Raw genomic sequence first — 13,809 nt, forward strand, 5'->3', positions numbered from 1 at the left:
TAACATATTTTATGTGATGATTTACTCACACTGTTCAGAGTTTGATGATACATAAATTATGTTCCCAAGCATTTGTCAGGTTAAGAAATGTGAATTTCCATCAATTGTGCACACCCTTCTACTACATTGTCTAACTGTAAGAATCCAATTTATTAAGATAAAAACCCAATTCTGTTTCCATATAAGCTTATCAGCTACTGAGGAAATGCAGACAACTGTAGTATCCACCTACACTTAAAAACAATAAAGTAAATCAATATTAGAAAGATGGTTGTAATCTACTTACAACGCTAAACATTTAAAAGCAAATGAATTACTGGAGCTAAACATGACTTCTTTACAGAGAGAATTACATAAGGTCTTGCACAGACCCTAGGGAAAAACAATTATGCTACTTTACAACAGGAACATATTTGAAAAATAAATCCAGCTTTGTTTATTACCTGATAGTTTCCTTTAAGGCTGCTTATTAATTGACTAATTTGACCAACTACATTCAAGTCATGCAAAAGGTTCTGCAGATCATGGTATAGTTGCCCTGGTCCCATATACAGCTTGTCTAAAATGAATAAGAACAGAAGGTTATATGTAATAAAAAGAGGTAAATCTCAGTTAAAGGATAAAAGCATGGCAAAGATAATACCATTAACATATATCATTATTTCTTAACACTATGAAAATGAGGCTTATCTAAATAGGATATGCTCTCTCTAGATCATAAAAACAACTAATGAATCAATGTGCAAGTAGGTTCTTCATTGTTTTATTTATCATAGCCATTTCATTTTGTTGCTCCAGGTGCTTCCAGTGTTCTTAACGACAGATAATTGTAAAATGCGTCAATGGAAATTACAGGTAGTAGTATGTGTTATTGTATGCTAGCTTCGCACATACACAGGTGTTACCACAGCCACTTCCTTTCAGTTCAGCTGATTGTTCATTAGTTGTCTTTTTCAGTTTGTTCATCTATTAGGACGGAGAGCATCATCTGTAGCTTTCAAGCATGCATGAGAACTGTGACAAATATCAAAGCTTCACTGGCCCCCAGACCTCTAGGTAATACTGAATTTTTGCTTAGCACTGACCACTGAATTTGCTGTTACACATCAGTTTGAACATCCCTCATGAACATTGCTTTTCGTCATGTGATAAAGCAAAAAATCTATCTATATATTTGTAGCCTTCACTATGATGGTTTAAAACTCAAAGCTTGTTTTACCTTGAGATCAAGACAATGCAGGGTCATATGCCTGCATCCCAGCTCTAACACGAAACTGCAATTTCACTGAACCACTTGAAACATTACTGCAATCATGCTAGAGCAAGAAAGGATCTGACTCTAAAACAGCACCAACTCTTCGCAGCATCAGTGATATTTTGCCCTAGCCATCAGTAAGTATGCATGTTCACAGAGTAACATTGACTCAGAAAAATAATCTGACTAGTAGAATAAACTGCCTGTTTATATGCACGATGTTTTCAAAGCCCTGCTAGCACCTTGACTCCCAGACGTGTTAGGATGGCTACACAGCTCTTGGAGAAATAACACTCTCCCTCTCCCCCAAAACCTCACACCCTGACTCATACAGAGTCAGCATGTTTCCTGCTAGCTGAATGACAAATCAGGCTGGATTATTTTTCCCAGGAACCTCCTGCAGATTATCTAGCTCACGCAGTGTTATCTGAACTATAGCTCCTTTACCAAGACACAATTTTGGAAGCCAGTCTATGGGCAGCAAACTACCCTGAGCAGAAGGATTTCAAACCTGCACTGGCAAAAACAGGATTTAAATATAATTCTGGCTTCGTATGCCCAGTCTATAGGCAGCTTCTGCCTAAAAGTAATGCCAAACACTCATTGCACAAAGATTACATGGATATTATTCCTAGGACTGCAGCCCACGAAGATGCACTTGAAGGGTAAAATTACAAGGCCTAAGGAAAACGTTACAGGTTACTTTACCTATGAATTCTCCACTGCAGGAAAATGAAACATAAACTGGAGATATTATACATGCCCAGAAAATTGCAAGTTATTCCCTTGCCTTTAGATGTTCTGGTAAACTGAACAAATGAAAGGATTTCGGAGTATTGCCCTTGAGCACTAAGCAGGGCAATGACTGCACTTACTACTAGTTACCCAAGCAGAGAATAGATGCAACTTTCATCCACCCTCCTTTGCCTGTTCTGAATGTTAATTAAAAGCACAATATAGTCTTTCTTATCCTCACAAACAAATCAGTCTGTAAGAAAAGGTTGTTACATTCATTGTATGCAATGAAAAGAAACAATCCCCAAGTAATCCTAAGAGGAAGAGTTTTTAAGATTATCTTCAGCTGAGAAATGACTTGTTTAAAACAAAAATGTAATGCTTTCCTGGAATAGCAGACTGCGTACTTTCATTAAGCTGTATTTTCACTTTCTCTAATCCAAATACTTGAAAAAAAAAACAGTATCTGAAAACTGTAAACTCTTTTCTCCTTATATCCCTCTTCTGCTAGCTTAAAGCTTTTTACTAAATAATGTCTACAAATTATTGAGCACCAGAATTACTAGTTCCTAGATACATCAAATTGTTGATTTCAATGGAGCTACTTGTAAAGAAAAGGACTGTTCAGCGTTAGAAGTCTGGTAAAATCTAGCTGGAAGCCATGATAACATGTTTGTCATTGTAAAGAACACAAATCCTTCTTGCCCCAGCTTTCTGTAACAAAAAGTTAGCTTCTGCAAAACAAAATTTAGAGTGATTGTAAGTAATTGGCAGAAGCTCATCTAAGAGCTTCTGGCAGAAGTCCATTCGCTTACCTGTCATTTATAAATCCCACAGTCAAACAAACCAAACTGCTGCACTGAAAAAGCTACCACACACATTTCCAACATTTATACTTGTGGGTCTGATCCAGGAGAAAATTTAAAACTGCCATGCTGTGAAAAGCTGAAAGCTTGTGAGAATTCACTTGTATAGGATGGATATTTTCACCGAAAGGAGTTTTAGCTACACTATTTCTAAAGTTTAAAAGCCAGGATCACTCTCTGTAGCCTCATAAAGACAGAGTTCCCTGAGATTTCATTTTATTTCCGAAAGCAGGTCAGAGACAGGACACTAACCTGCAACATATCAAGCAGCAAGCAAGCTTTAACTACTTACACTGGCTGAATTCCCCATTACAGCATATACGTCCACCAAACCTGGAAGCAGCTGTCCTCTTCCTGGAGCTTCAAAAACCTTTATAGGTATCCTAGTTCCACCATTAAGAATAAGACATAAATCTTCAGCCCCCTTCACTATTTGTCATCTGAGTCTGTTCTGTTTGCATCATGCATATTTTATGCAATTTTAATAAATCAAGATTAAAAAGGAAGCAATGATGATGTCAAAACAAATAAACTAACCTGGCATATGAAATTATGCCATTTAGAAAAGCCAAACGGAAGTCAATTTAGGCTCATTCATTAAAGACCAAGTTCCTAGCACTGAAAAGAAAGCCAAAACCCAAACCAATCAATAATTAAAGAGAGCCTGCTTCCATCCTTCCAATCTCTGATATTTGTGAATGACAAATGGTCACATTAAGAAAAATTTTTAATGGTCAGCCAAGGAAGAGATCAATAGCCACAGCTACCATCATTCTTTCCTGAAGGTCCTCAGTGGGCACAAACTGAAACACACAAAAATAACTGAGATCATAACAATGCACACTTCAGAAAAGAATTCTCTCAGAATTTACCACTTGATTTGTGCCTAGATATTGAGTTACAAGTTACAGCAACTTCATCTCTGAATCAGGTCCTGTAAGGGTTACTCATAATGTCTTTTAAAATAGGATTAGCTTGCTTGGATTCTTGATGGCTAACAATGAATTAACTGTCAGCTGAGTTAGCTGGGAGTTGTCTGACAGAGGGTTTTTCCTGGGTGAAGTAGGTGGTGATGGTGGTGGGGAGCACTGCAGTCTGTTCCTCAGATGTGTTTCTCAGTTCAGAGCCAAAGGTTTGCCCACTTCAGCCTCCACACGTTCTCTGACCATTAGATTGCTGACTGGTTTGGGTGGGTGTTTGCTCTTTTTTTCCACAGAGAGCACTGATAAACTCTTGGCCTCATTCTGAAGCAGATTATATGCTGTTGTGTGGGAGTGGGTTTTTGAAGTTTTACAAATGATAAAGTCACTTCCTTCCCATTTCTAAGTCACTTTTGCTAATTATCAAGTTCCAAAACAATTTTATTCCCAATGTGGAAAAAAGCAGGAATCTAGAGAAGGTTCTTCCCAGCTCTACATATCCTACATGTTGCACAGAATGGAGTTAGGAGAAAATATCGTGCGCTGTAGCCAATAACCCCGGGTATGGCTTCAGAGGCAAAGCTTTTTGCATTCCGCCTACAGATCAAAGGTGAAATCTTGGCCACATGCAAGTTAGCAGGATTTTTTTTTTCATCAACTCCTTTGTTGCTAAGATCTTACCAGAGGAATTCGTGCCTCCCTGCAACAGGCAAGTTTAGTGCCAACAACCAGGAATTCATGAAAAAAGAACCAACCAACCAAAAAAAAACCTCCTGCTTCTTGCTCAGCATTATTTTGAAAGGTATTCAGGACAGATTTAAGGAAAAAATCTGCCACTTATTTTAGAGAGAAGAAAGGAGGTTAAAGTTTAAATTAATTTTTGCTCTAAGTAACACTGGGGTGGCAGGAATGCTTTATTAACACAACTGATCATTAGCTGAGATACAGCCCATATATAGATATTGAGTCCAAGGAGTTGGACTCGATGATCATTTAGGGTCCCCTCCAACTCAGGATATTCTGTCATTTGAATATAATACTAAACACTTCTACCTGCTCATTTCTCAGTCTTATGCTCAGGACCACAGCTTTAAACTCACCAGTTTTGCCTGATCTGAAGTAATTCTTCTAAGCGTAGCAGAAGCTATTTCAGCCCATTTACATCAAGCCATTTACAAAGCCTGCAGGAAACTCCCTGGGTGTGGTTAAAGTCTGTTCAGTTTGGCTCAGGCAAAATTAGGATTTGGAAGGTTGTGCATAAATATACACATAGAATTGTCTTGGGTGTGGGCAGAGGGGGAAACAATCCTTTACCATCTTTATTTAGAGGATCTCTGCCACGCTTTGGGACCAAGAGGAAACAGGAGCTGAATTCACAACTCTCACAGCATTGGAGGTTTTCCCTTTTCAAGGCAGCTGACCTTCCTGCGACGAGCCCTATCTGCCCCCCATGCACGGCACGGCAGAGCTCTGGCCGCACGCTGTTTGCCTCGGGAGCGCAGCCAGCACAGCAGCAGCTGCCTTAATGGGTACCGGCAGCGCAGCCGCTCCCTGGGGATCGCCGTCTACCCAGTTCCCCTAAATTTTCAGTTCTCACGGGCACCACAAGCATATTGGGTATTTTAATCCTGAACTGAGCACGCCCCATTCTTGCTCTCGAAGAATTACTAAGGGACAGATTTATTTAGTGTGGTGATGTGTTACTTGTACGCATCCTTCCACAAGCTTTGCTGTTTTCTGATACTCAATCGTGTTACTGATTTATGACAGACTTATGCTGCTAAATGGGAAAAAAGTAGTGTTACAAAGCCTAGAGGACATGCAGACACCTATAAATTAAGCACCAATGACTGGGTAAGCAGACATAATGGCTCAGGTGGTCCTTTCCAATTCCAAACTCCTGTTTAATTACTAGTTAGGGGGATTTTTCAAAGAAATAGCATATAAATCCAAATGGCGTGTAAATAAAATAAAAGCTTCATTCAATATAGTCTCAATATGACAAGCATTCTTGAAAATATTTTTGAACTGTGTGTCATATTAAGCCAAAGATGGTTAACAGAGACACACAGAATCACACATCACCCCAAGCTGGAAGGGACCCGCAAGGATCATCGAGTCCAACTCCTGGGTACCTGTTACTGCAAAGTAACCAATATTGACAAGATCTGCTTTGAGTATGATTTGAGTATGATAATAACCTTTTCCCTTTATGGTTCAAAAAACACAGCACATCAATAAAACGTGCTTTGAAAAAAAAAACAAAACACACTGACATGAATTGAGAACTGATGCATCAGAGAAATTCAAGTTCCTCGGAGAGATTACTTCAGCTGGTAGACGCAGAGCCCTGAAGTCAGACTACGCAGGATACAGAATGGAAGTTCACAAATAGTCGTGTAATAAAACCAGAGAAAGGCTATTTTTCTGACTATAGCTGCAGCTTTATTAAGGGGCAACACAAAGTTAACAGTACAATTGAAGAACGTGCCAGATTTACAGACTACGCTGAAAGACTGATAAATCCCAAATCTGACTTGCCATTTGTGATTTGGTCTTTGAGGCTGAGTGCACTCAAATTGCTTCCTCCCACTGAGCCATCTGTGTGCATCCAGGCAGCATACTGAAACATCAAGTGTTATGAAGGAAAGAAATTTGGAAAAGATACAATCCTCATCTTGAGCATAAAAATCATCCGGGATCTGGGGAGAAGTTATATATGTGGGAGGTAACTTTAAAAGCTGCTGTGTCTGAGGAAGGAATAACAAACTGGTAATCATAAAGAACCTTGCACTCAGAACAAATAATAAAAAATAGGTCTCTTCCGCAACATTTAAGTCTACATTAACACTGAGAAATTTGTGCACTGGGCTGGAAAGCAAATCATCATGATAACAGATGAGTTCTTGATCACTTCATAATAAATTGGACAGATGTCTGAGACAGTTTATCCTGAACATGTTAACAATGATGATGTAGCAGTAATATATTTAAAACTATTTCATTGCAATCTGAAGTGTATTACTGTTTTGCTTTAAATGTGACTATCCTGAAAATTTTTCACTGATTTCTCATAAAGGAAAAGTGGACTGAGAGCATCTCACTGCTCTGTTCTCGAGGGCCAACCTCCAAGAAGGACAAGAAGGGAGGGCGGGAGGGAGAGAGAAAGAAAGAAAGAGAGAGAGAGAGAGAATCACATCAGAAGTAAAATAGTTTCCTGTTCTCTGAGGATCTTGAGAATTGACAAAGAAGGAAAGCCAGAAAGCATTAATAAGGTCCAATTACTGCAATTTGGGAACTCTTCCTCTACACTGGTATGGGACCCTGCTCTTGCAGATACACCAAAATGCAAAATACACAGGGCAAACCCCTTATAGCTGCTCTGGGTAAGAGATCAAGAAAAACAGAGAAAAAAACATTCCCCCTAAGATGGTCTAGTGGAATTAATTTTCTTTCTCAAGTAGAAAAAGACAACTTCCACATGACATTTGCATACACAAGGCATCTGTTTAAGAATTGATCAACAGAGTTCGTAAAAAGATTATGAATACTGGGAATATTGTCATTCACTTAGCAATTGATACTAATGCTAAATACAACACCCCTTCCCTTTACAAAAACCTTCGTAATGAAACACTTAGCTTTCACTGGAAGGTGGGTGAAGACAACTGCCTCTCTTGCACCTAAACTTGTCCTGTACAGAACGTGATAAATGAACTCAGCAAGGGAAGTGCCTCCTTAGCTCTAGCTCCTTCTGTCTGAAAATTCCTTACAAATGTTAAAGCCGGTGACAAAGCAGATGAGATCTGATTTTTAGATGCTGAACTACAAGCTTCCTGCACACGCTGTTATGTAAGCAGAGTGCTTGACAGCTCCCACACAGCACCACTCCTATTTGTGTCTTTTGACTTGCTTACACACATTGTTCCTGTTTCCATAGGCACCTCAGGAAAGCATGCATGTAGGTTTTGTTTTCTGTTTTTTCTTTTACGAGAGTGTTTTAATAGCCAACTGAAATTCCAGTAAAATACCAAAAAAGTAGTCTTGGGAACCAAAACCCATCTTCATGGAGGGAATCTGAAGATGAACACGCCCACAGATCAATTTAAAGTTCATAAAAGAAAAGCAGATTTTTGTCTTAACCCCATTTGTTCTTTCATGCCAAATCAAACTCATGATCTCAACAGTTGCACGCCCCTGAAAAACTTAAGCCACTGACTGTTGCTCAAACCTAGTTCACCCTAGGTTTCAAAAAATTTTCAGATCCAAACTAAATAAATATTTACAGAGTAGTACTGGTCTCTAGGTTGGGAAGTTCAAGCAAATAGGAAATGAGGAATGATCTCAAGAAACAAAAGCTTAGCTGGCAGCCATCAACGAAAGGGTGAGCAGCTGTACTCAATGTAGCTTTTCAGCACAACCTTAAATAAGGTTTATTAATGCTATTAACAACCTAGTACAAGGAAGAAGCAGCACAAACATATACAGAGTATTAAGTGACAAGCAATAAAACCCTGAGATCAGTAGAACATAAACTATTAAATTCAGACATGGGGTAAGCAAACCTAATTACCAATGCAGTCAGGACAGACCATCATCATCATCCAACATGAAGAGCATTATCATTAACACGAGGTGACATTATTCAGGCTAACCTCTGCAAAAGAAGGAATCTCAATTGCACTTTAATCGTGTAAACACCTCCAGGTAATTTCTCAGAGCTAAATTACTGAATATGATAATCTGAGTTTCTAAAATTCTTTAATGTATTTATCCTCACCGAATAAAGAACCAAGTCCCCAAAGCCAGCCAGTAGACATAAAACAGCTGGAAAACAAATCTCCCAAGTCTTCATTCTGACAAGTATTTTTAACATGCTTTGCCTCCCTGTCAGCTCGTAAGTGGTAACTGCATGAATGCTGAGACCTGCCTCAATACATGCTCAATCTGTCAGATCTGAACACCAAAGAAATAGGTCACACAAAAATTACTGTCCAACCACAAAAGTGCTTATTCACACAGCTTGAGTAATGTGCAGATAAAATCAACAGCTTTCAACTGCAAACACTGTGCAAGGTATTAAATGCAAGCAATTCATAGTGCTATACCATTCATGAGTAAAATTATGCAAGAACAACAAACAAAGCTTTTTAAGAGGGTGAGAAGTAGCTCATATACTGTGAGCATGGTTTAGGGATTACATTAATCTTCACCTAATCTTGACAGTGCAGGGAATTTTAGAGGTAAAACACCATAAATATTTTTCCTTGTGACAGAAACAGCTATGCCAGTAGGGAACAGGAGGGAGGGAAACAAAACGACTGATAGATGACATTGAGCCTGAAGCCCAGTTCCTCTGCAGCACACTGGGAGACAGCTGTAAAGTGCCTTCCTGGGCTGCCTACTGACTGCAGGTACAGGTCAGAGCACTTCAAGTTCCTGCCTCTGTTTCAACGAGGAAAGAAAATCCTGGAAGCAAAGAGACCATAGAATGAAAACAAAGAGGTGCAACAGGTCTTTCCTCACCCTTTCCTCCTGCAGGGTCCAAAGGGAGGGCAGAAGGAACCTGGAAGCCTCCACCCTCATAAGAAGAGAGGAAAGCTGTATGGAGCCTCTGAAGTGTGACTGCATGGGTATAAAGGATATGAGAGGAACTGGAGTATTGGGCTTACACACCAGAGTTTTGGAAGCATGGGTGCTGCAGGGGTGGCCTCTGTGAGCAGAGCCCAGCAGCTGCCCCATATCAGATCAGAGCCAGCTCCAGCCGGCTCCAGAAGGGACCTGCTGCTGGCCAGAGAACGATGCTGGGTGGGCCTCTGGGAGAGCTGATTTAAGAAAGGCGTGGGGGGGGAAATGCTGTGCAACTGCAGCCAGGAAAGAGGAGTGTGAAAACGTGAGAGAAGCAGCCCTGCAGCCCCCAAGGTCAGTGCAGAAGGAGGGCAGGAGGTGCTCCAGGCACGCAGCAGCAGTTCCCCTGCGGCCTGTGGAGAGGCCCCTGGTGGAGCAGGCTGTCCCCCTGCAGCCCATGGGTCCCACATGGAGCAGATCTCCACGCTGCAGCCGGTGGGGGGGGCCCTGGTGGAGCAGGTGGATGTGGCCTGGAGGAGGCTGCGGCCCATGGAGAGCCCCCGCAGGAGCAGGCCCCAGGCCAGAGCTGCAGCCCGTGGAGAGGAGCCCACGCAGGAGCAGGGGGTCTGGGGGGAGCTGCCACTGCTGGGGAACCCGTGCTGGAGCAGTTTGCTCCTGGGGGATGGACCCTGTGGTATGGTGCCATGTGGGACGACAGCTCTTGAAGAGCTGCTGCCTGTGGGCAGCCCCCGCAGGCTCAGTTCGGGAAGGACGGCATCCCGTGGGAGGGACCCCACGGGGAGCAGGGGCAGAGAGTGACCGTGGGGGAATGGCAGAGACTAAACATTAGGGACTGACCGCAGCCCCCATTGCCCATTCCCCTGTGCTGCTCACAGGGAGGAGGTAGAAGAGGGTAGATAGGGGGAAGGTGGTTTTGGTTTGCTATTTGGTTTGTCACTGTTCTAGTCTGCTATCAATAGGCAATAAATTACATTAATCTCCCTGTGCTGAGTCTGTCTTGTCCATGACAGTAATTGGCGAGCAATCTCCCTGCCCTTATCTCAACTCTTGAGCCCTTTTCATTTTATTTTCTCCCCTCATTTGTTTTAGAAAGAGTGAGAGAGCAGTGTAGTGAAGCTTAGCTGCCCATCAGGGTGAAACTACCACAACTAGATGTGAGAAGATAAACAACGACATGAACAAGCGGTGAAAGTGCAGGTCTGAATATACTTACATGATTATAGTACTGCAACGAACGATCTTGAGATAGGCTTGCAAGGGACCGTACGCTGGCCAAGCTGCCAGTGGTTTCCACTGAATTTCAGACTAGAATATCTATAACTCACGTGGAAATTGTACTGTGAGGGAGCTCAACCTCCCTTTTTCATACTTGTTTGCTCATAGTTTCTACTCATTTTACTACTCTGTGTCAAGATGTGAATAAGGCCTCTGCCAAGCCAGGAAAAGGTTTCTGTGAGCTGAACGTCAAGCCCTACAACCACTAAAAAGACTACAAAAAGCAAAGGAAAGAGTCTCTTCTTAAGTGGGTGAGACAAAAATGTAACACCTAATTTAATCTATGCATAATCCACCAGTGGAAAACACATATCTGCTTAACCAGTGAACTATTTAACGTCTTTGAGTTTGCTTGGCTGAACAGGCTGTGTTTGGAGTAAGATTTATTTAAGATCTCTGGTCTTTTGTTCACGTGTATTAACAATAGTTTACATTTATGAACATGTTACATTACTTTAGTATACAGATTAGTTTCACTAGTTTAGAAACAAAGATTTACATTGCTAGTCCATACATACATCCCAGACATGAAAGTTAAGTTACCTAGCAATTCATGCCATTATCATCATTTTAAAACCTTATCACCAACACTAGAGTTGATGCCATGTCCAGAGTAAGCAAGACTGAGTATTAAATGATGTATTACAATTGTTCAGCCTGAAAGTGATGACAAAGCAGCTTTATTTCCTTCCTAATATTTTCCTCCCCTAACTCTACATTTCTCATTAGACAAAGCAGCAAAAGTTAGTTTCAACATGGCAATGGCTTTTACAGCAGCATTATTTCTGTTTTTGAGAAAAACTGTTCTTCCATTGAGTAAGAAGACACTGGCAGAAACACAAGTGCTCACACAGTGCCCATCAAACACCCCTACCTGTTTCCCTGGTAACACTCAGAGACCTACATGAACCGACTGCATAAAGCAGAAGGAAACGCAGAAGAATCACATCTGCACTTCAGTGTTGTGTTACGCTTGACAACAAACAAAAACAACAGAGATCAAGACCATAAGCTAGAGGAAATGGAAAACAAATTTATCCCTAGACTGATTAGGAAAGCAGAAAAATCACAATTTAGCAAAGCTGAGGTTTGATTTTTGCTATGAACTGAAAACCTGTGAAACAAACAAACACATTAAAACTCTGCCATAAACGTGCTAAATCATTTCTTTCATTTTACTGTTATCTCCCACACTCATCACTGCATGATACATATTGTACAGATGGGTCTTGCTCATTTTCTCTTTCAGCTTTTAGCCATATGGTTAAAATTAAATGGTTCTTTGCTTAAGTAATAGCCTATGCTGTATATCACTCATAATGAACACGACTAGCAGCAGAAAGCCAAGATGCTGCTGACAGGCACAGGCTTCTCACTCAGTGATGGCAGTATGTTTGGACCTCTCTCTTCGCTTCTGAGTCTTTACAGTTCAGTCTTCTTAGATAAAACATTGTGTTAAAGTTTTACAGCTCACGCTGTTTGTTCTTCAGCTGCCCTGAGCATCAGTAAACAGGGTGGTCACTGTCACTGCAGCACCAAACAAAAACTCATCTCAGCACAGAGCCCACATTTACCATCCGTCAACAGTCTGCAGAAATTGCAAACTCATAAAAATACATGCTGGGGTCTAAGAAACAAACTCCGGAGAGTATATTTACCTATCGTTCCTATATACCCCTTTAAAGGGCTGTGAAAGATATTTTTTTCAGTGATTCCATTTACAGAAGGGTGATTTGCAAGTGAAGGTCAACTTTTCATTCTTCCAGAGTGGAATACAGTACATTTTAATGAGAAGTTAGAATTTTGCCTTTGACTATATTTTTATAACTTTTGGAGACATATTTAGGACTGGATTAAAAACGAATTTGTGTTCACTGCTCTTTCACCTGCCCTCTTTTTCATCACAAAAAGATAATTAGCATTTAACTTACCTGCTACCCTCTTTCTATAGATTCACTTGGCTTTTCCTTTTTGATTGAATGAATACCATTCATTAGGATACAACACTGCAGTAAACTTCATCAAAAGCCAAAAGAAAAAAAAATATTCTAATAAACAAGGAAATAGCCAATAGGTAAATCCTTTCAACTACTAAGGATCATTCAGGATAAAGCAGCATATAATGGTGAAAAAGATAGCAGAACAAAAGTATTGATTGCTTTAGATGCTTAGAATATTAAATTAAAAAAAATACAGACAGAAATTCAGGTTAGCAATACCTGGTACTTAAATAGCCTTGGATTACTCTTTCAATTCTTCTATGAGGTAATAGGATTATCCAAGATACTGATTTACCTGTGGGTGGTTTTAAGTGAACTGTGGTCTCCATTAGATTTCCACAAGATCCATTACATGCCTGAGATACTTTGACTGCTTAAGGCCTCTCACCCAGACAACAGAACATTTTATAGGTGAGAAAACCAATGCACAGAACAGTAACACTCACCCACAAACAGACAGAGCAAATATTAACATTCAGGAGGCCTTAAACTTGACATTCATTCCCTCAGGAACGTAATAAGCACATACCTGTCTTGGACAAAAGCAAGTAGAAAAAGAAAGGGAAACCAAGCCAAATCAAACTGGTAGTCCAGATGTGAACATTGAATCCCTCACTGTCAGTAGCGCAGACAGAGGAGGTGAAGTGAATGCAAGTATCAACAAAACTGTATGGAAGAATGGAATTCACTAATTGACAGTAAGTATTGACGATGTGTAATAAAGGTGTCTCTTCTGAGCTTTTCAAACTTTCATTACCTAGGGTTCTCCTTACGTTACACAATCCCTTTGCCAAGTTCCTTTTGGGTCCTGAATCACAGTTCTTGTTTCTTGCACTTCGCAACCTCACCTAGCATTATAGCATCTTTTGTATCTTACCATAAAAACAAATCAAATGCTCTCATAACCACCTAAAACATACTTCAAATACTGAAATCTGTTACACATCACAATTCTTCCAGCACAAGTAAATCAAAATTTCCTGTTCATGACAACAGCATTCCTTTTTTCCAAATTAATTCAGTTTTTCAGCACTATAAATGTGTCTATGCTTCTTCGCATGAACCAATATGATTAAAAGGATTGGGAAGTAGAGGAGAATCGCCATAGCCTATCACAAACAGTACGTGGATGTACTCGGGAAGAACTTCATCCTGCTGCGAATGGTTCC

General features: G+C 40.5%; 1 protein-coding gene across 5 annotated transcripts in view; it reads right to left on the reverse strand.

Annotated features, from left to right (window-relative positions):
- The window catches only part of ARHGEF10 (Rho guanine nucleotide exchange factor 10), a 118,995-nt gene that overhangs the window by 41,826 nt on the left and 63,360 nt on the right, over nucleotides 1-13,809 (reverse strand). For all 5 annotated transcript variants that reach the window (XM_035322792.1, XM_035322796.1, XM_035322793.1 and 2 more), the window contains one exon: nucleotides 444-559. In XM_035322792.1, the coding sequence (XP_035178683.1) occupies nucleotides 444-559 (116 nt within the window). The remainder of the gene's footprint in view (nucleotides 1-443; nucleotides 560-13,809) is intronic.

Source organism: Oxyura jamaicensis, chromosome 3 (genome assembly GCF_011077185.1).
Source record: "Oxyura jamaicensis isolate SHBP4307 breed ruddy duck chromosome 3, BPBGC_Ojam_1.0, whole genome shotgun sequence".
In the NCBI taxonomy this organism is placed as follows: domain Eukaryota; kingdom Metazoa; phylum Chordata; class Aves; order Anseriformes; family Anatidae; genus Oxyura; species Oxyura jamaicensis.